The sequence below is a fragment of the Malurus melanocephalus genome, unplaced genomic scaffold (genome assembly GCF_030028575.1).
Source record: "Malurus melanocephalus ecotype Western Australia unplaced genomic scaffold, MMel_1.1 scaffold_237, whole genome shotgun sequence".
In the NCBI taxonomy this organism is placed as follows: domain Eukaryota; kingdom Metazoa; phylum Chordata; class Aves; order Passeriformes; family Maluridae; genus Malurus; species Malurus melanocephalus.
Window position 1 is genome coordinate 521847 of NW_026623469.1, and position 21366 is coordinate 543212.

Here is a 21366-nt window from a genome sequence, read left to right on the forward strand (position 1 = left end):
GGGGGACTGCAGGCAGGTGGAGGGGCTGGCAGTGGACGCTGCCTCCCCCTGCTCAGGGCGCTTCACCTTTTACTAAAACAAACACGACACATCATCACCACCCCCCGCCCTTCACGGCATCCCCGGGGCGAAGGTTTCCCATGGCAGAGGGACGCAGGCTCTGCTGGGGCCACCAGCCCGCGAGGGGCTCTCGRCATCATGGCACGGAAGTGCTCTCCGCTTCCTTTCTTTTTTTTTCCCCAAAGCAACACAACCGTGGCCCCACCACAGGCCAGCGTTCCCTGACCCCCCCGCCCCGGGCGCTGCAGGGGACCACCCCCGCTCCYGGGCTGGGTCTGCGGCAGGGCTGAGACACAGACTGTCCCCGGCCCCACGTCAGCCCCTAGTCCCCTCCCAGCACAGCAAGAGCCAGCACCCAGAGCCCTGCGGGAGTCACGAGGTACCCGCAGTCAACACGGGGTGTGCCTGCGCCCCGGCCCCACAGGACAATCCCCCTTTCTCGACCCAGTGGCAAGAGAGGAGGGTGGCCCTGGGGACAGGCTGTGCCCGGGGCAGGCTGCGGTGCCAAGGTGGGAGAAGGCATCCTTGACACGAGGGACGTTTCCTGGGATCAGCAGCAGCTCCTGCGCTGGGGCCGGACAGTGTTCCTCCAACCGGCGCTAAGCACAGCCCACGTGGGAAGTGGGGGGATAGGTCTGGAGGGAGGGATCCGTGCCCAGTCCMTGAGGCTCTGGCACATCCCTCCACTTGTGCTGGATGCACCGACCAACCAAGGAGCAGCACCTCACTCTCACGCCCCGAGGGGCGGCTGGGCACAAAGCATGGGCTCGGAGGTGGGGAGCAGCAGTGCMGGTTGTCCACGGACAGAGCCAGTTCCCAGCACGTGCAGAGGAGCAGCACCACCTGTTTCCAGGTGATCAGGTTTAATAGGGCTGGGCAGGTGAACCTGACAACACCCCAAGGCCAGGCTCAGCTGACAGAGTGGGCAGAAAGCCCCTTTGGCCAAGAATAAGTACAAAAATGGGGATATAAAACACAAAGGTCCAGGACAGGATGGTGGCAGCTATTCCAACCCCTCACCATGCTCCCAGACCTGCCTCAATTGAGAGCTCTTGACCAGCCTCTTACCCTCAACTCAGCCAAAGCACCTGGCCCTTCATGGACCCCAAGGATAGGATGGAGGGCACCAGCCCAACCTAGCCCTGGACACTRCCAAGGTAGCGATGCAGTCAGAACAGAAAGGGCAGCCCTGGGTTTTATTGCAAGGAAAGAGGTAGAAAGAACTGGACAGAACCGGGAGCTGCTCCTGATTCCTCCCTTGGCTCCAGCGTGAGCCCCCAGGCTCCAGGCACAGAGCTACCGCGCTCTGTGGTGCTGGGGCTGCACCTTCTCCCCAGGCACAGCCCTTGTCCTGGGCACAGCCTTCCCCCGTGGCACAGCCTTCCTCCTGGGCATGGTCTCGCCCCTGGGGCTAGCCCCGCTGCTGGGGGCCGTGTCAGGGACGTCCTCKGCCGAGATGGGCTGGATGATGTGGCCGGCCCGGGTGACAACGCGAGGGGCTGTCAGCTTCTGGAAGGCACGCTGAGTGTTCCACGTGGGGCCCAGGGGCATCCGCATGCTCTGCTCGAACTGCTGGTGCCGCTCGAAGGGGAAGGGCAGCTCGCTAACCTGCGGGGACAGCACCGAGGTAATGGTGCTGAGCCACCCAGCCCAGCTCTTCCAGCCCATGCCACCCCCAATTCCCAAAGCTTCCCACTTGTCCAGGACCCATTCACAGTCTGCTTCCCTTTCCACTGCCACCAGAGCTCAGGACAACTGGCACAGCCATCACCACCATGGGAGCAGCTCTGTCCTTCATTACCGAGCTGTTGAAGCTGGAAGCTAAGCACYGGCCAGGGATTACAGGCACGGATTGAGGATGTTTTGGAAAGGGATCACAGGAATGCCCCAGGCCCACCCAGGTGCTGGAGCTCCCATGGAGACCAGGTGTGCCTCACCTGATGTGCTGCCGCGTGGATGTTGCGCTTCTCGCTTATGATGACGTGGGCCAGGTTCTGGTCCTTCCGTGGAGGCGCCGGCGGTGGCTTGATCAGGAACCTGTGGGCAACTGAGGGGTCAGGGCCGGCATGGGGCTGGCTGGGCACATCCCTGAGCTCCACTCACCTCTTGACCTTCCTGGCGCTGGGTTTCAGCCCCGTGCCGCCCCACTCGCCCCAGCCTGGCAGCACCAGGTTCACTGGCTGTGGCTTTGTTGCCTCCTCGGCCTTGCGCTTCTCCTGGCGGAAGTCAGCGACCACATCGTCCCCAGCGAAGGCCTCCGTGATCATCCCGTGCTGCTCGATGCCACCCTCCTGTGGAAGGACAAGGCAGAGTGGGTTTAAGGGTTATTGGGGGATTTGGGAGAGACTGGGACAAACTGGAAGGTACTGGGAGAGGGCTTGTGAGTACTGGGGAGAGTGGGAAGGGGGTAAAAGTTACTGGGCATTATTGTAAGGGGGTTTAGGCATACTGGCAGTTACTAGTTTGGGGCTTCTAGTTACTGCAAGAAGGTTTAGAGTTATTGGTTTGGAATTCCTGGAAGTTACTGAAAGTAAGTTTGGGGTTACTGGAATGGAGTTTARGGTTACCAGGAGAGGGTTTGGCCATTACTGGTTGGATGTTTTGGGTACTGGGGAGCACAGGGGAGGCTCATCCTGCTCACCTCCTCCTCCAGAACCATAGGCAGGCTGGGGCAGTCCATCTCCTGGGGCTTCCCATCCACAACAGCCTCCAAGCTGATTATCTTCCTCTTGGCTGGTGTTTTCTTGGTATGTCTGTCCTCAACCTTGCCTTCCTCCAGCCGCTGCACTTGCTTCTCAGCTCTCGGAGATCCCAGCTTCTCCTGTTCTTCCTCAAGCTCCYCCTTGGCCAGCCTCTCCAGATCCTCCATGGTCTGCACACGGCACAGCTGCTCAGAGAGCAGGAGCTGCTCCTGGGCTAGAGGGGGTGGCCCCACGCTCACCAGATCCTTGGCAGAGACTGGGGGGAGTGGGCTGTCCCTGGGCTGCTCAGCACCAGCCTCAGTCTCATCAGCACCTACATGTTGAGGGTAGAAATGGTCACTCCACAAGGCAGGAGACCCAGATCCCCCTTCCTTTGTCCAGCCCCAGCATTCCCAGCCCACCAAGCCTGAGGCCTCGAGCTCCTCACCGTGCTCCTCGTCATGCCCCTCAGGGCTCCCTGTCTGCTCCTGMCGTGCCTGCCGCTTCTGCTCAAAGTCTTGTAGCAGAGCTTCTTCCTCTGACAGCTCTTCCTCCTCCTCCACCTCGTCCTTGCTTTCCACAGCACCAGGCACCGCACCATCTCTGGGACCCTCCTGTGCTTCAGGCTCTGRGGCCAGGCCACTGGGCTTGCCCAGCATCCAGGGATTAGCCCTRCTGGCCCCCGTGGGCACGGGCAGGGCCGTGGTATCCTCCTCGGGCACCTCACACAGCTCCTCCTCAGGCGGCTGCACCCGCACCTTCTGCATCAGCTCCTTGTTCCTGGCCAGCTGCTCCTGCATGGCCTTGCGGGCCTGGGGGACACCGAGAAGCTCCAACACAGGGCAGAGACAACATTCCCACCCTCCCTGCCCACTTCAGCCTCTCCCCCTTCCCCAGGCAGTGCTGAGGACCTCGCCATGGTATTTCAATGTATAAATGCACTTTTAAGAGATGGAGACTTTATATCATGGCCTGGAAGGATAGGACAAGGGGGAATAGCTCCACACTGACAGAAGGCAGGGATAGATGGGATATAGGAAATTCTTCCTGGTGAGAGTGGGGAGGCCCTGGCACTGGCTGCCCAGAGAAGCTGCACCTGCCCCATCCCTGGAAGTGTCCAAGGCCAGGTTGGAAAGGGCTTGGAACAACCTGACCTAGTGGAAGGTGTCCCTACCCATGGCAGGGGGTGGAACTGGRTAAGCTTTAAGGTCTCTTCCCACCAAGCCCTTGCGTGGCTCCGTGATCTCACCTCCAGGTCATACTTAGCCATAATGGCCCTGGATCGGGCCCACTTTCCCTTGTTCTGGTGCTTAAGGCTCATCCGCTCCTGGGGGAACAGCGAAGAATCACACACAGCTCCCCAATGAGCAGGGCCATCCCGATGATGCGGAAAAGGTGTCAAAGCAGCACCTGCATCCTGAGCTGCTCCAGCTCCTCCAGCCGTGCCAAGGCAGCCGCAGGGTCCGACTTGTGCAGCTGCTCAAACTCCTTCAGGGCCTGGCGCCTCCGGCTCTTCTTCAGCACGCGGTGGTACCTGTGGCACAGGAGAGGCTCAGGGGCGAGGCAGGGCAGGGCAGCCCTCCCACCAAGCCCAGCCCAGGCACAGCCTCACTTCTTGCTCTTGATCCGCTTTGCTCGCCGAGCCTTGGCCTCGTAGTAGGACTGCAGTGCCCGGGCCTTTTGCAGCTCTGCCCGCCGGCGCTGGGCCTGCCGGGAGCACAGGGTGAGCAGTGGGAGCACAGGGTGAAGGATGGGGAGCATGGGGTGAGGGATGGGGAGCAAGGGGTAAGGGATGGGGAGCAAGGGGTGAGGGATGGGGAGCACAGGATGAGCACTGGGAGTTTGGGTGAGTACTGGGAGCTTGGAGTGAGGGATAGGTAGCACAGATTGAGGGCTGGGGCCAAAGAAAAAGCCCCAGAGCCAGGGCCCAGYATAGTGAAGCCTCACCTCCTCCAAGCTCATGGCCTGCAGTGARGCCATCTCCTCCGGTGTCAGCAGCAGGTCTGTGACGGGCTGCTGTGTCTTGTGGAGCAATCCAAAGATCTCCTGCTCCAGTGGAGTTCGGGCCTGTTGGGACAGAAGACACAGAAGAAGATGAGGAGAACTGCAAGGGCCAATGCTCCTCTGGATGTCCCACCCATTCTCACTACCCCCACATAGGTCTGTGGGAGACCCACAAAAGGGTCGCCTCCTTAGAGGACTGGGTGGTCACAGCTCTGCTCACGTGTCCCACGCTACAGCCCTTGGGCACCCTCCCAGCCACATGGCCAGGTGAAAGCAGCTGAATTCCTCCCACATTAGAGAAATGGCATCCTGGTTGCCAGGCAGCATGACCAKGGGCACTAGACAAAGTGCATGGAGCAGGAGTTTGAGCCGGTGAACCTGGTGCTGYCAGGCTGGGRYGAGTGGGGYGGCACGGGGCTGAAACCCATGTCCCTCCAAAACAGAAAGGGACYTCTGGGCAGATCAATGTAACAGGTTTGTTGGAAGTTCAGCAGGGGCTGCCCCTCCCTCACCTGGGCATCTGACAGCTCCCAAGGATGGCAGTGACTCTTCCTGCCAGCAGCACAACYCCACAGGAACTTGCATTCAAAACCAAACACATCCTTCTTTTGTAAGGAATGTTTCCAGGCATGCAGGATTTGGCAAACCAATCCCCTCTGCCTCAGCACCTGTGGTCAGGGGACATTCCCAGGTGCCCRGCCCAGCTCAGGGATGGAAACACTGTGGGCTCAGCCTGTGTGCCTGGGGCTGAGAGGCTACAATGAGTAGAGGGGACACAGCAGGCTCCAAGTCCTCTGGTCACACCTTACCTGGCTTGTTCCAGATGGAATTTACATACCTACTATGTGTGTTTAACCTTCTCAAGCTCAATGGGCACCTGCCCCATGTGTCAGCCACAGGCTGTGCCTTCACCTCATCACTGCTCCCAGCACAGCCAGGAGACAGAGACCTGCCTGCCGCAGATCGTGCACACATCCTGGCCAAACCCCCAGAGATGCCCTGGCCGTGTGACCCCCAGTGCCCACCTTCCACGCCGAGGTCACTCTCTCCAGAGGGGTGACGGTGGCAATGTCCTGCTGCAGTGGGAACACCAGCTGCTCCGCACGCCGGTTCTGCAGGACCACCTGCTGCCACTTCCCCACATCCTTCGAGGTGGTGACATAGGCAGCCTCCCTCACCACCTGGAGGGGAAGAGGACAGGCAGAGAAACGTGACGCCARTGTCAGAGAGGGGCACAGGGGTACCAGGGGCTCAGCTCAGACCCCCTTTGCTCCCTGCACTCACCCTCTTGGCCTCCTCTTTGCTCAGTGGCAGCTCCACCGCTGCCTTCTGCTTCACTCTGGTGAGCTCCTTYCTCACGCTGCCCAGTGTGGATTTGGGATGGATGGGCTGCAGCAGCTCTGACAGAATGAGCTTTTCCCCAGCACCTATGCACAGGTGTGGCAGTGCCAGGTGAGGGATTGGTCCCAACCCCCACAGCAGCTCTGCGTGGGCAGACACGTACCAGCCCCGAACCCTGCCCAACCCCCGTGGCCCACCTTTGCAGGTGACGTTGAACTCAGACACCTGCCCGCTTGCCTCCGAGCGCTCTGCCAGCTTCTGCCTGCCAGAGAGGAACAGCAAATAACCCCAAAGCTTCCTCGTGTCCCCCGGGTGCTTTGGAGGGTTTGGGGCCGGTGCTCGAGGGCCGGGGCCGAGAACTGCTCCACCTGCCCCTCTTCCTGTGCAGACTCTCACGGCGCGGCTGCTGCAGGAGCCCCGGCGACAAAATGTGGGACTCATATGCCCCCCACTCACCGTTTCCGTCCGGACAAGGCGCTGATCGCCTCCAGGAGCCGCCGGTGCCGCCGCTCGCCATCCTCCTGCCCCTGCCACACGGAACACGCGGTCACGGGTCCGGCCCAGCAGAGGCGGCCACGGGGCTGGCCCCAGCGCCCGCTCCTATGTGCTTCTCCGTGTCCCCCGGCACCGCCCAGCCAAGTCTCGGGCTCGGCATCCGCGGCCAGGCCACGCCGTCCTCCGCTGCGCCCACCCCGGCCAGRGGACCGTCCGGAGCCCCGCAAACTGCGGTGGAGGCCGCCTGGGGAGCCCGTCGCGGTTTTTGTGGCCTCACCSCTTCCTCGCTGTCGCTCCCGCTCTCGGCCCCCGCCGCTGCCGGGTCCTCCTCCGCCATGGCTCCGCACGCCGGTACTGCCGGAAACCACGGCCGAGTGTCGCGCCGGGCCCTCGCGCCGTGCCGCCAATCGCGCCCGCGTGACGTCAGCGTTGCCATGGCAGTGAGTTTGGCGGGCGGGGCGGGGCGGGGCGGGGCTGGCGGAGGGGGCCGTGGCGGATGCGGGAGGACCCGCAGGGACCGGAACAAGGAAAGCTCCGTCCCGGCCTTGGACGGGACCCCCGGGGCTCCGGGCCAGCTCTGGCCTTCCCGGGACGCCTCCGATTCGGCGGGCAGCGGGAGCCGGCGGWGCCCATCGCAGGCCCAGAGGAGCTCTGAAGGTCTCCCCTCCATTCGTGACCCTCGTGTGTCCCCCAGCCCCGGTGATTCCAGGATTCGCCGTTTTCCCCCGGGACGTGCCAGTTCCGCGGGCTCGGGGACGAAACTCCCTCACCTATAGCTCCTCCTGCCCGGCCGGTCCCCGCTCCTGGGAGCATTTTTGGGTTTATGGGATTCGAGGGATCCTTGGAGGAAAAGCACGGAGTTCTCAGCTACTAAGAGTTGTCAGTGTCTGTCATCTGCGCCCGCAGCATCCATCCTCCTAGTCCTCCCTGTCGTTTTCCTCCTTCATCCCGAACTGGGCGCACAGCGGGGCTCGGGGCAGGGGCCTGCCGAAGGGAGAGGGATAACGAGCTGTTCCCSGTCTGCTCACGTCTCCATAGCAACAATCGCGGGGAAAGTTCCGTCTTTTCCCTTGGGATTTGACTATCCGGGCCGTGCCTTTGCYGGCAGCCACGTGCCCACGGGGAGTCCTGCGTGTGGGATGCCAGAGAGGAATGCCGGGGGTGGGATGCCAGGGGATTCTCCGAACCCAATCCCAGGGTCTGGGTGTGCAAAACCGTGTGAAAACTGCTGTGCAAAATGGGGTGAGACAGGGAACTCCCGACGGGAGCATCCCGTGCGCTCCCCGCGGCGATGGGGTTCAGCCCGGTCCTTGTGGGCATCCGGTGCGAGAAAACTAAAAGGCGAACGGGAGGTGGCGCCGGTCGGGTCCCGCCGAGGTCTGCRTCAGGACGTCTGGCGGGAGCCGCCGGGGTGGAACCGGGCCGAGGCAAAGCGGGACCGCGGCCCCGGCCCCGCAGCACCGCACCCCGCCCCGCCCCCGCCACGTGCCCTGCCTCGCCCCCGCCCCGCCCCCCCTTGTCCGCACCGGGGCGGGGCAAGCCGCGCGGAGTGACAGCGCGCGTGGCCAATGGGCCGGCGAGAAGCAGCGGGGTGGGCGGAGTCGCCGCGAAGTGACAGCGCTGATGACCAATGGAGAGGCGCTACGGAGATGATGGGCGGAGCCACCGCGGAGTGACAGCGCACGTGGCCAATGATCAGGCGGGAMGCGGCGGGGCGGGGCGAGGCCGCGGCGGGACCAGTGGCCGTGGCGGCCCCACCCCCTTGGGGCGCGGGGCGTGGCGGCCCCGCCTGGCGCGGAGGGAGCGACCAGCGCGGCCCGAGCGGCACCGGTACCGGGTGAGCGGTGGTGTGAGGCCCTTCCCGTTCTCTCCCGTTCCCTCTGCAACCCTTCCCTTCCGCTCTCTCCCCTTCGGGTCCCGGGRCGCCCGCAGAGCGGGCTCTGCCCTGCCCAACCCTGTGTGGCCCGGCCCTGCCCCGTCTCCTCCYGGTGCGGAGCCGCCCCTCCCCGCCGCCCCCTCCCGCCCAGCCGAGGGTCTTCCTGGGCGCGCCCCGCGCCCCCTACRTGGTGGATTCCCACGGCGACGCCCCTCCCGGGCTCGAGGTTTCCATGGCGACGGCGGCCGCCGCCCGCCGCCCCGGTGCCGCCCCGCTGCCGCCGCCCCAGTGCTGACCGAGTGCTCTCCCCGTTCCTTCTCCCGCAGCCGCCGGCCCAGCCCAGCGTAGCGCAGCCCCGCGGGGCCCCGATGATGCCGGGCGCGCGGGCGGCGAAGGAGCAGCAGGAGCGCCCGAACGTGCGGCGGCCGCTGCCGCCCCAGTGACGGCCCCGCCATGTCGGTGATGGTGGCGAGGAAGAAGGTGGTTCGGAAATGGGAGAAGCTGCCAGGCAGGAACACCTTCTGCTGCGACGGCCGCATCATGATGGCCCGGCAGAAGGGCATCTTCTACCTGACACTCTTCCTTATCCTCGGCACCTGTGCCCTCTTCTTCGCCTTCGAGTGAGTTCCTTGGGGACCCCGCGGGACGGGGGTGGGGAGGGGCCTCGGGAGAGGGAAGGGAGGCTGGTACGGTGCAGCCTGGCCGAGTGTGGCTCTCCCTGTCCAACATCTGCCTCTTCACTCTCATGAGATTGAGCCTGGTGCTTTTGAGGAGGATGGGCCCTGCCGGAGCCGGGGGTGACACTGGCCCTGCATCCCCGTGGGTCATGCTTCCCTTGTTGGAACCCTGCTGGGTGACACTAGCCCTTCCTTCCCCACGGGTCACCTTCTCTCTGGGACTTGGCATTCCCTTGTCCCAAATGTTCCTGGCTCTGGGATGGCCAGGGTGCAAGGGCACTGCTGCTGCAGCACTGGAGCCCAGGCTATGTCCCTACCCATGGAGCAGTGTGCAGCCCCTGTTTCAGCCTCACCAGGGAGGTTACCCCAACTGGAGGATTAATAAGGAGTGAGCCTGGGGCTTCTGCCAGTCTGACCTGCCCCCAGCCCACAGGCTGCACTGCAGAAGAGTACCCCCCAACTGGAGCCCCTCACGGGAAGGGTCCCGCCACCTCTTAGATCAGCTCGACAGCATAAAGATCTTCAGCCAAAACCTTTGATCCTGCTGAAAACAATGATCTGCTCCCTCCCCTCAGCTCTCCCTGGGAGCTGAGCTGGAGAGTTAGGCTGACCTTACACTAATCCTAAAATCAAAAAAAAACAAGCAAAAAGGGAAAAGCCTGTTTGTCTGGGCCAATGCTGTGGGAGAGGGCAGGACTCCCCTGTTGCCTGGTTTGAGGATGAGCTTTGATCAGCTAAACAACGCAAAACTTCCCTTCCTCGGTCTCCATGGGCATGTTTGTGTTCTGGAGCAGGAGAAGGGCTGAAACAGGGTTGAGTAACACAAAAGCATGCTAAGCCAGGAAGAACGAGTGGAAGGAGCTGCTTGTTGGCTAAGCCCTGGCTGTTCYTGCAGATCCATAAAGCCCTCGGCCCAGATGCTGTTTCCACAGCATGTTTCCCAGGCCAGGGAACTTGTTTCTACATTCCCTGGCCCAGCGCAGMGTGGCTCTCCCAAATTGTCTGTGGCTCAGACTGTGAATTCTGAGGTACCAAGTGCACCGCTCTTGGTTTGATGTTTGGGGTTTTTTTCATCTGAAAAATGGGGCTGAGCCTTCCTGCCTTACAGTAAGAACTAATAATTGTTGCTGTTCCAGAAATGCTTATTGCTGCTCCAGAAACACTGATTTGAGGGATAATTGCTCTGGTTCCCTGTGGATCCTGTCTGTAGCAAGAGAGCGAACCACATCCCGCTCTGCTGTGGTTGTGCTAGGCAAAGTGAGCCAAGGCTGTTTTCCAGTCCTAGGCTATGGTTAGTCAGGGATGTGACTGGGAATTCCTTGAGGAGTCCCTTTCCATGCTCTGGCAGGCAGAGGCCTGTGGAGGGGTCGTTTGCACCAAGGCAATCAGGCCATGCCTAGAGCTGGAGGATGGGCTCTTTGGGGGAAGTGCTGCTGGGAAGAGGATCACCTCTGAATTTTAATTAACTCATCTGAGGGAGATAAGGAAAAGTTGGGAAAACCCAAATTCCCATTTGATTTTCAGTGCAGAACACCTTTGTGTTTTTTGTTTGGAAGAGAGGGGATTGTTTTGAACTTGTTCGGGGATTTTTGAATTTGGGATAGGGATGAAATGTTGTCTTCCCAGCTGGAAACACTCCCCAAGGCTTCTATTTCATTGATCAGGTTGAGATAAGCAGCTTGGCTGCTTGGGATCCCTGCCTGCCCGGTATGCGTAAGGAGTTTTGCGTGAGGATCTCAGCCTTGATTTTTCACCRTGTTGATCATTTGTCTCAGTATTTGGCAGATTCTTTAGTGTTTGCATGGAAATTCCTAGTTTCCCCCTTGAAGTTCGTGTCTGGATTTGGAGCGCGGCAGCCGGTGGTGGGCGGAGAGCCCTTTCCCTCGCTGCCCGCTCACTGCAGGCTGCCTGTGCCGTGGTGCCTGCTCCATTCAGCTGAATCACTTGCGCAGTCACACCTTGTCTGAGCACAGCTCCGGGGTGCCTGGAGCCAGGATCTGTCTGGCTGCTCGCCCTGCGCCGGGCTGGGCTTGATCTCGGTGCTCCGGGCTGCGCTGGCTCCAGTTACAGCCGAGGCCGGTGGGGACTTTCACCTGCGTCAGGAGAAATGCACCGTTCCTCGGCGGCAGGATCCTCCCCAGCCCTGGAGCGATGGCCGCACTCGTGGGGCTGCTGCTGCTGCTGCTGCTGGTGCTGGTGTTTTTTTCCTCCGAATATCTCCAGTGTTGTCGGCTGCTCTGTGGTGTCCACAGGCAAGCGGGCTGAGCCACTTCATCCCTGTGTGTGGGAAATTCTGTGTTTTGATCCTTCAAACTGCAGCGCCGTGGTCTGGGATCAGGCAAATGTCTCCATCCAGGAGCAAACAGGACCCAGAGGCTGGCAGAACTCATTGCTGTGATCCAACTCCTCCCTCTTAGATAAGGCAGAGGGACAGAGCTCTGCTGGCTCCCGGGAAGGGCTCTGCAGCAACCAAAGTCCTCTGCCCAAGGGCACCTCTCACACCTACATCGGCAGGGAGCAGCTCCCACTGCTTGGGACTGTACCCTGTGCAATCTGAGACCTGTGTTTAACTGGGTCTGCCCCGTAATGCATCCCGTAAAATTCAGTTTCACATCCTCTTGGTGTTGTTTCAGACTCCTAATGGTGTGTCAGCCCTGTGGTGGGGCACTTAGCTGTTAARTCTGCTCGAGGTGTTCCAGCATGAGGAGAAAACCAGATAAACCACTTGAGAAATGCCTTTAGGAACTGGGATGATGGGATGTGGTGTCTGCTCTCTGGGAATCCCCTTTGCAGTTCCTGTCTCTCCTGAAGTGAGTTCCACGTTCAGCCGAAGGGAATGGGATTTCTTTTGTCTCTGGCTTTTCAGCATAAAACTTGACGTCTRTAAACATCAGAGGCACAAAAGCACCAGCAACAGTCTCCTCAGGAAGAGGCTGCCCTTGGATTTTCCAGTGTCCAGGCATGTTTGTCACTTTCTTTTTCCTACTTTCTATGTAGAGRTGAAAATGTCTTTGTTTTCTGATGAGTTGAAAAAACCTATGCTGCCCCTTGTGTGACTTAAAAATTAAGTTTTGTTTTCCAAACCCTAGAGACCTAAGACTGACAGAGGGGCCTCTGAGTTGGTGTTACCTCTGGTTAGATCTGTGTCAAGCATAGTCAAAACTTACACATGAGTTAAATTGGTGCTTTTTAACCATTGTCTTTACTCTTAGTAGGAGTGAACTTTCTGATGTCTTGAGTTCAGCTTGTTTTGCTCCTATTTCTGGGGGACGTGGCCACACCTGGGGTTTGGATTGACCTTCTCCTATGTGGGTTCCTTCTCAGGAGATGACTTCTTCCTTCCTGTAGCCTCCTCATCCTCTGTAGCACCCCATTCCTGAGTGGATCTTGGGGTGCTTTGCCTGTGCAGAGATTGGATTTTTAGCCAGGAAAAAAGCTGTCAAATGTCAACAAAATGGGTCAGTCTTCTGCCTCAGTTGGGGCAGAAGCACATGGGGTGTGCTGACAGTTGATGTATCAGTGCTGGCAGGTGGGGAAAGGTTCCATGGAGAGCTCCAACTCTGCCTGGTGCTGCTGGGAAGGGCCTGGGCACAGTGTTGTGGTGCGGCCGGATTTTGGAGCAGCCGCTTCCACACTTACCRCAAACACAGCGGCTCCTGGACGCTATCCCAGAGCTGGTATGAACAGCACAGCCCAGCACAGCCAGGCTGAAGTGCCCTGGGGAGGGTCAGGCATTTGGGAAAGATACTGCTCTGCTGGCACTCAGACCAGGCACACGGTGTGGTTGCTCTGTAGTTGRGGAAAGTTAAACAGGTAATTTGCAGGTGAGGCATGAGTGAGTGACACTGAGGAGCTTGTGCCGAGCCCTGGTGGGGCCTGCCTAGGAGATGTGCTGCCCTGTGGCTGTGGCTGCAGTCCCTGTCAAAGGGGTTGGCTTTCGCCTTCCTCCAGAGCTTTGCTCAGTGTGCTGATTACAACAGACCTTCCCAAGCGGCCAAGCACTGTAACCCATGGCATCTCCCAGCTGCTTCTCCCGCTTCTCCCCATTCCAATGATCTCTTTGTTCACCCTTCCTGCCCCCAGCCCACCCTGCCACAATGATGAGTTGTGATAGGGCTGTTACTGTCTGCTTTTTGGTGACAGAATGCCCCAGAGCGCAGATACGGTGCTAGGAGTGTGGGAGCAGCATCCTCACGTGCCAACAGAGCATCTCTGTTAGTTCTGAACTGTCCTAAACAAAAGATCTTTAAATGTCTGTTCCTGGGCATTGAAATATTTGAGATAGGGCATAGACTGTAGATACCCCAGTGCTAATGAGCACCTGAGTACCAACTCAGGACCTTGTGTTGTTGCTTTCCCTGCCGTGGATGTGTTCCCTGAAAGTCACCTCCCAAAGAGTGAGGCTCCATTAGCACAGTGGAGGATGGGAGGCACTGGTGGACTCCACCCTGGGGCTTGGGATGCAGTTTCAGCATGGTGGGAGCTCCTCTGGYTCTCACCTCTGTCCTCACCTGCTAGGGGCCACAGAACCCAGCCCAGCTGAGGGAAGTAAGCTAAGCCTGTGCAGAAGCAGGAGAGCCATGGCTCAGCTTTAGCACAGCTCACGGATCCGTATTTAAACCCACAATATGTTCATGTTGTCACAGCGGTTCCAAAAGCTGTTGTATTGGCTGGACAAGGGTCAGGCTGGAGCCCTTTGTGGCAGACARTGTCTAGCTTTTCAAGGAATAATCACAGAATCATTTAGGTTGGAAAAGATCCCCAAGACCATCAAGTCCAACCTGTGACCTTGTCAACCAGCCCAGAGCACTGAGTGCCACATCCAGTTGTTCCTTGGACAACTCCAGGGATTCCMACTCCACCATGTCCCTGGGAAGCCCCTTCCAATGCCTCACCACCCTTTCCATGGAGAAATTTCTCGTGATGTCCAACCTGAACCACTCCTGGCATAGCTTGAGGCTGTGTCCTCTTGTCCTGTCACTGATTGCCTGGGAGAAGAGGTTGACCTGCACCTAAATCCATGTTCCATATTCCTAACACCATATTTCTATCCAAAATGGGCTAAGGTCTTTGTATACTCACTGGCTGACTCGCAGCTCTCCCTGGACTTTGCCCTTACAAAGGGAATGCAAAGTTATCTTGGGCTGCCTGAAGACGATAAGCTCAGCCCTCCAGTTCTTTGTCTGTGGGCAGATCTGAGTAAAGGGACATTGTTTTAGGGAACTGCAGAATGTGCAGTGTCTGAAATGAAGGATGTTGGTTTAGGGGCCAGGTCCTGTGTGTTGCTGTGGGCTCCTGGTGTTGCAGCATTGACTAAAGTGTGCTGTAGCTTCAGTGTGTAGCCCTGCTGCCCTTGTCACAYGATGGGGACAACCACTGGAGTCAAGCAATGGCCTGGGGAATGTTCCTGCAGTGGGCCTGCGTCTCTTGGTGCTGCCAGCTGGAGTTGGGAACTGCACTATGTTTGGGGAATCTGTGGTGGGAATGCTGTCCAGAATCAAATAGTGCTGTGGAGATCAGGGAAATGCTTGGGATGGCAGCCCCCGCAGGGAGGATAATCCCTGACCTCTCTGGCGGCAACATGATGCTCCTGTGGAGAGTAACTGTAGAACAGCAGGAGTCTGGATTGGATCCACCCTTTACCAGAAGGGATAAAGGGTGGGTCCTAGAAAGCCAGGTGCCTGAGAACCTGGGTGCCCAGCTGCATCAGGAGGCACCCAGAGAAGGGATGTGTGAAGGAGAGGTGAGACATAGTTCAAGTGGTGGGTTTTAGGTGAGGTTTCCCTTAAACCATAGCATTGGAACTCTACCCCAACATCAGTGGGGTTTTCTGAGGGAATCAGGGAAAAATGTGTTTTCTTCCAGCCCAGTATGTCTCTAAGCCATGACTTCTGCCCAGGCCTCCCACACAGMCTGTGCTGCAGTGCCTATGGGTACATGGCTGTGGGTGTCCAAGAGCAGCACAGCCATGGTGAGATGAGTCCCATGCTCCCTTTGCATCTTCTCCATCAGTGGGATCAGTACCACAAACTCCTCATTGGGCCTTGCTGCACTTAGAGAGCAAACAAACCTTGTTCCCTTTTGAGCTAGGGGAGTCTCAAAGCAGGAGCCTTTCTGCTTTATTTGGAGCRTTCTAGTTCCTTGTCTCAGAAAAGCCAAAGGAAGCTAGATCTCTTGTTGCATGGAAATGTTGCGCTACCACAGGAATCCATTCCTGAGAAGCACAGAATGTACTCAATCCCAATAATTTCTGTGGCAATGGAAGTGGCAGCCCTATAGGGGCCAGCCAGAGATTCCCACATCCCCCCAGGCTTCTGTGCCTTCYGGCACTCCAGGGATGGGGCCCCTGACCAGGTCTTGTATGCTTCTCCCAGTGGTCTGGCCCATCCCTTGGCAGCAGCAGTCTAATGGACATGGTCTCATCAGCTGCCTGGTTGTGTTTCTGGCATCGCCCAAAACGGGAGCTGAAAACACAGCAAATGCTGGGAAGCATCCATGCCTGGCTGGTGGAAACAYAGAGATGCTGTGATTGTGCCTGGTTGTTGGAAATGCCCCAGGAGTCTTCCTGGTGGTGGTGGGATCAGAAGGATGTACAGAACAGGCTCTCTGCTCCAGATGTAAGCAGTGCTCGGGAGCACCCGGGCTCTGAGAAGGTGCCAGGCKCTCGGCCTGGTGCTGGCAGACTCTGACTCATTGCCTCCCACCCGGTGTCCGCAGGTGCCGCTACCTGGCCGTCCAGCTGTCCCCAGCCATCCCTGTGTTTGCAGCAGTTCTCTTCCTGTTCGCCATGGCCACACTGCTGCGGACGAGCTTCAGCGACCCTGGGGTGATCCCAAGGGCCCTGCCCGATGAGGCAGCCTTCATTGAGATGGAGATCGGTGAGTGTGGAGTGGCCAAGATGGTGAGGGCTGGAAAAGCCTCTCTATTTATGGCGTATTTCTAGGTTACGATCCCTGCAGAGCTTATCTTCCTGGCTGGACCTCCAGAAGTSAGGATTGCCCCAATCTGCTGGCTCATTGTGCTTGGCCGAGCCTCAAAAAGGCAGCACAATGTACCTGCATCCCTCTCTGGGAGCCCATTCACCTGCTGCTTTCTTCCCCATAGCCATGTACATACAAACGCAGTTTGCTTTTGAGAAGGGGTGCAGAAAGAGTGGTCCCCTTGATCCTTCAGGGAGAAAGGAGGTTTGGTGGATTCGGGTGACAACACCCTGCCCACTCTCAACGTGCCCATGAAAACTCTGGCATCCCTTTYCCTGCCTCCAAGCTGACAGGTTGGCTCTGGCCTGCGTGAGCAGAGCTGGAGCTTCWGGCTTCAGAGCCAGCAGGCTTTGATTGCCCTGGTAGGAAAGGCAGGAAAATGAGTTGTCATTTGGGKCCTGTCGTGTTGTAGCAGCAGGTGCGATCTGTGCCCGGTTCTCTCTGGCAGAGGCCACCAACGGGACCGTGCCACAGGGTCAGCGCCCGCCCCCGCGCATYAAGAACTTCCAGATCAACAACCAGATTGTGAAGCTCAAGTACTGCTACACGTGTAAGATCTTCCGGCCGCCCCGCGCCTCGCATTGCAGCATCTGTGACAACTGTGTGGGTGAGTGRGGCTTGGGCTGGGCCTGCCCCTGCTCCTCGCAGAGCCTTGTGAGAGGGACAGACCCACGCCCAGGCTTGTGCTGGCAGCTCAGGACTTCTTGAGTGTCTTTGTCTTGCACTCAAGGAGCTTGAGGTTTGCTCAAAACCTGTAGCCAGGTGTTTCCTCTTTGCCAAGACTTTGGCAATAATCAGTCTACCTGAGTCCAGCTACTCTGTGTAYGTATACAGCTTGGTTTTGAGTTCCACTGGACTCTGGCCTTGCAGGGCTGGAGGGTTCCACTGGTGAGTTGTATCTCAGGTGACAGCAGCTCCTTCATCGGCGCAGAGATTGTGCCATTCTCTGGGGTCCCCTGATTGTTGTCTTCCTTCTGTGTATGTAACTGGCTCATCCTCAGCATCACTGCTCTAKTCAGAAATCCCATCCTTWTGGACCCMTTTCCTCCCCTTCAAATTCCCAGCCTTTGTGTGTTTTAGACAGTTCCTTGAACCCTCTGATTATTCCAGGGTTAGAACTTTGGGACCCCCAGGCCGTCACCTAACTGTGTACGGTGGCTGTTGTACCCCAGGGAGGGAAGACACAWGAGGTGTCAAGCTCAAACTCTCTCTTAATGTGCAAAATTACTCATTATAAAATGATTTGAGACTTTCTGACCTCCTGAAAAGGGGGTCCTGARTGAGCAGAGGATTGGACTTGGCAGTTTGTGTCAGCCTGGGGAATTTTTGAGGTGAGAGCACAGGAGCAAGGATCTCAAGGTGAGCATGGCCATGCCAGGGCAGTGCTGATCTTCATCTTGCCTTCCCCAGAGCGCTTTGACCATCACTGTCCCTGGGTGGGCAACTGCGTGGGGAAGAGGAACTACCGCTACTTCTACCTCTTCATCCTCTCGCTCTCCCTGCTTACCATCTACATCTTCACCTTCAACATTGTCTACGTAGCACTGAGTGAGTCTGCCTGGAAAGCTGGATGGCTGGGAGGAAGGGAGTGGGGCTGCAGATGGTGGTATGAAYGGGTGTGATGGAGTGGGAAAGGGAACTGGACTCAATGGGATGTTCCAGATTAAAAAATCTCTCTCTTTTTGTATTGGAGAATCTCTGAAGATTGGGTTTCTGAACACGTTGAAGGAAACCCCAGGGACATATCCTTCCATGGTCCCGAGGGCTTGGCTGCTCTCCAAGGTGGGGGTTAGTGGGAGCTGCGTTGTGGAGTGGCTGCCTATGCCACGCTGTCTTTCCAAGCATTTTCCCCCTGACGACAATGTGGGGAGCAGTTTCATGGCTTTTGGGAGAATAAAACAGAAGACAGTGGTCAGGAGAGGAAGAGACATTGCTGTTTCTGGGRGCAGTAACAAGTGGGCTGGGCCTGCTCTCAGGCTGTTCTCAGTCCTTAACTGTTCTCACTGTACTAGAGGTGCTCATCTGTTTCTTTACACTGTGGTCGGTGGTGGGGCTGACTGGGTTCCACACCTTCCTGGTGGCACTGAATCAGACAACCAACGAAGACGTAAGTAGAGCCTTCCTCTTCCTCTGAGCTGTTGCTATTTCTCAATGTGTCACATCTGTGCACAACACGGGGATCTGGGGGCTGGGGCAGGGTGTTCCTGGAGTAAACCTGACCTTGTGCCTGWCTGTTTCAGATTAAGGGGTCCTGGACTGGGAAGAACCGTGTGCAGAATCCCTACAGCCACGGCAACATAGTGAAGAACTGCTGTGAGGTGCTTTGTGGGCCCCTGCCACCCAGGTGAGCTCCCAGGGGAAGCCTTGACCTTTGTCTTCTACCAGCACTTCTCCTGCTGGGAAGAGAGATGGGATTTGGGGTGATGTGGGTTTCTGATGGCKTGGCTGTGTTTTTGCAGTGTCCTGGACAGACGGGGAATCTTGCAGCAGGAGGAGAGCACAGTGCAGGAGGGCTTGTGCCCACGGGGGCCCGGTGTGCAGGAGCCCCCGGCCACGCAGGGCCCTGGGCAGGCCCAGGAAGGTGGCATGAAGCAGCAGGATGGCAGCATTCCTCCTACCAGTGCTGTGAGTGATCCCCGTGGGAGCTCGGGGGGCTCTGGGACAGTGAGAGAGAGCTGAGAGTGTGACGTAGGAAGGACAAAACAACATGGGGGGCCATGCTGAGAGGCTGCTGCTGAAAAGCCTGTTTGCTTCAACCCTGGAAACCACTGTATCTTGGTTTCCTTGGATTTCCTCAAAGGAGATCAAAGCTKGCTACGCCTTTGGAGATCAGTCCTGCCATGAGAGCCCTCAGAAAGCTGTTGCCTGTGGAGCTTGGCAGGRTTAGGGAGGACTGGGAGGTTGTAGGCATCTTATTCTGGTTCTGTGTGTGAGCTACAAGGCTGTCACACCTTGGAGAATGGTGCTACAGCCCTGAGCAGCCTGCTCTGTGTTTGAAATTAGCCCTGCTTTAAGGACATGGTTTGACAGGAGACCTCCAGAGTGCCCTTCCCATCTAAATTATTCCATGAACATGGTGGGAAATGGCTGGGCCTGATCCTGCTTGGGCATGAGCTGCTGCTTCTCTGGTGGATATAGTCCAGACGCTTCTGCTGGAGCAGTCCAGCTGTTTCTGCCTCTTGGGTGGCCCTGGTTCCTGGTTCCTCCTTTTCCCAAGGCCAGCTGAGGCTGCTGCCAGTGGATCTGGAAGCAGTAGCGGCGCTGTGGGGCTTGTGTGCTCGGGCTCTGCATAAGGGGTGTTCCTGCAGGTCACTGTGTCCTCTCTCCCCAGATCCCTGCGCTGTCCATGAGCAACGCCGAGAGGCCCGAAGAGAAGCAGCAAACGCCTGGGGAGCTGCTGGTGCCCTCCCCAGATTCTGGGCGAGCGGAGCACTAGCATCTGCTTGGAAGGGAGAACTTTCTTGTTTTGTCTGGTCAAAGCTGGGAGTGGTGGAGGAGAGGAGGAGAAGGGCTGGATGGCAGGCATCTGATTCCCCATGGCCATTTTGCTTTACTCATTACTCACCACAGTGCAGGTGGCGCTGGCCTGGCACGGTGGCACAGGACAGTAAGAGCGGGTGGCAGGTCCTGGTCACCATGGGCACTGCCACCACCGAGGTAGGTCTGCCCATAGCTGGGGCTGGGCCTCTGGCTCTGTGGGCTGTCCTGGAAGCTCCATCCTGGCTCAGGGCTGGGGCTGTCCCTGCGCCTGGGCCCAGCTCTGACCAGGTGAGGCCATTAGGGCTGGCCTGCTCCCTCCTGCTGAGGAACCCCCACGCGAAGGAGAAAGCAATCATGGCAGCAGCGTCCTCTGTCCCCTCCTCCCTCCTTCCTCTAATCTGTTGCATTGTTTTGTGGTTGGCGTGGCAAGGCTTGTCGGGAGACATTTTGGTGCCCAAAGGACCCAAACAAGTGAGAGGAGTTCTGCTGGCAGTGTTTTTTAAGTAGGTTTCTTCCTGAGCTCCTTTTCACGTGATGTAGAAAGGCAGCAGCTGTGAGGGGACCTTCCTTCCCACCCTGCTGTGGGGCTCACACCACATCGGGGCTTTGAGGGAGGGAGGGGGAAGCTCCCTGCCCCTCGGCAATCACAGAGCAGTTGTGCCAGGGTGGACCGAGCTGCAGGAAAGGGTCTGCCTGTGCCACTGGCTGCTGCTGGGGCTACATTTGCTGGCGTGTTTCCACACTCAGCCCTCCTCCACTGGCTGTGGCAGGGCTGCTTTGCAGAACCTCAACCTGATTCTGTGTTGTGTTATTGCATCCCCACATCTTTCCCTTGCCTTGTTCTGCAGTTCTCAGCCATCCTAGACTGGCTTTGGAGGCCTTGGATCTTCCTGGGATTGTGCCAGCTGCGTGGGGCTGGGCTGTGTGGTGTTGGTCACTGGTGTGTCCTCAGCAGAGGAGGAGAGGCTGAGGGGACGGTGGGAGAGCTCTGTGCCCTGGCAGGGTTCCCCCCACCCCACAGTTCCTGTCCTGCACTGGCAGGACCCTCACATCTGTGGGGTCCCAGCAGAGGCTGCTGGTGGAGAGGCCRTTCCACGCCCTGGCAGCTCTGCCCCCCACGCCACCGGTGCTGGGCACTGCTGTGTCCCCCCGTGCCTGTGTGCTGGTGGATGGCMGCTCCAGGCTCCTGCCTGCCCAGTCCTGTGTGTCCGTGCTGCTCCTGCCTGGCTGTGGCAATTGCTGCTGCTCCATCCCTGGCCTCCTGTGCCACTCTGCTGTCAGCAGGGCTGTGGAGTGTGTGCAGCCGTGATCCTGCTCCCTCCAGAGCCTGGCCTGTGCCTCCCACCTTGCTCCTCACCCTGGCCCTGGGCTGTGGCTGGCAGCCAGTGGGGTGRTGTTACAGTGGCACCAGCACTGCCCCCTCTCCTGCCGTGCTGGGGGCTTCTCTCCCAGGTGAGAGGGCAGAGCTGCTCCCAGCTGGAATGTGCCAGGGAAGGAGCCCCGGCCTCCCTGCCATGGCCCTGCAACCAGTCCCGTTCCATCACTTCCCCCTGAGACAGGGGTCCTGCGCCCCACCCCGTGGGAGTTGCCCCAACACGCTACTGACCAAATCTCCATTTCGGTGTGAAAAGGTGTATTTTTTTGGCTCTGCTGCTCCCTGTTCCATGCGGTCTGTGGAGTGCTGCCTGCCAGGACCTGCCTGCACTGATCAGGGTCTCCAGAAAGAAGGGAGGGGTTGGGTGAGGGTTCGGTGTTCTTTTTTTTTTTTTTTT

At 58.5% G+C, this 21366-nt stretch overlaps 2 protein-coding genes across 2 annotated transcripts; one reads left to right on the forward strand and one right to left on the reverse strand.

The window, feature by feature from the left end:
- Positions 1–936: 936 nt before the first annotated feature.
- On the reverse strand, positions 937–7048 carry UTP14A (UTP14A small subunit processome component). The gene is made up of 14 exons (XM_057375024.1): positions 6859–7048; positions 6543–6613; positions 6284–6348; positions 6030–6172; positions 5771–5926; positions 4689–4808; positions 4354–4448; positions 4152–4275; positions 3991–4068; positions 3190–3553; positions 2702–3075; positions 2164–2351; positions 1998–2097; positions 937–1668 (listed from the first exon to the last, which is right to left on the reverse strand). Exons 1-14 carry the CDS (start codon positions 7015–7017, stop codon positions 1357–1359), a joined length of 2349 nt encoding a protein of 782 aa, XP_057231007.1. The 5' UTR covers positions 7018–7048; the 3' UTR covers positions 937–1356.
- A 1306-nt stretch (positions 7049–8354) lies between these two features.
- Positions 8355–20086, forward strand: ZDHHC9 (zinc finger DHHC-type palmitoyltransferase 9). The gene is made up of 10 exons (XM_057375021.1): positions 8355–8418; positions 8784–9077; positions 15852–16012; positions 16563–16721; positions 17525–17662; positions 17808–17856; positions 18119–18221; positions 18355–18458; positions 18574–18739; positions 19446–20086. Exons 2-10 carry the CDS (start codon positions 8911–8913, stop codon positions 19548–19550), a joined length of 1152 nt encoding a protein of 383 aa, XP_057231004.1. The 5' UTR covers positions 8355–8418; positions 8784–8910; the 3' UTR covers positions 19551–20086.
- Positions 20087–21366: the final 1280 nt, after the last annotated feature.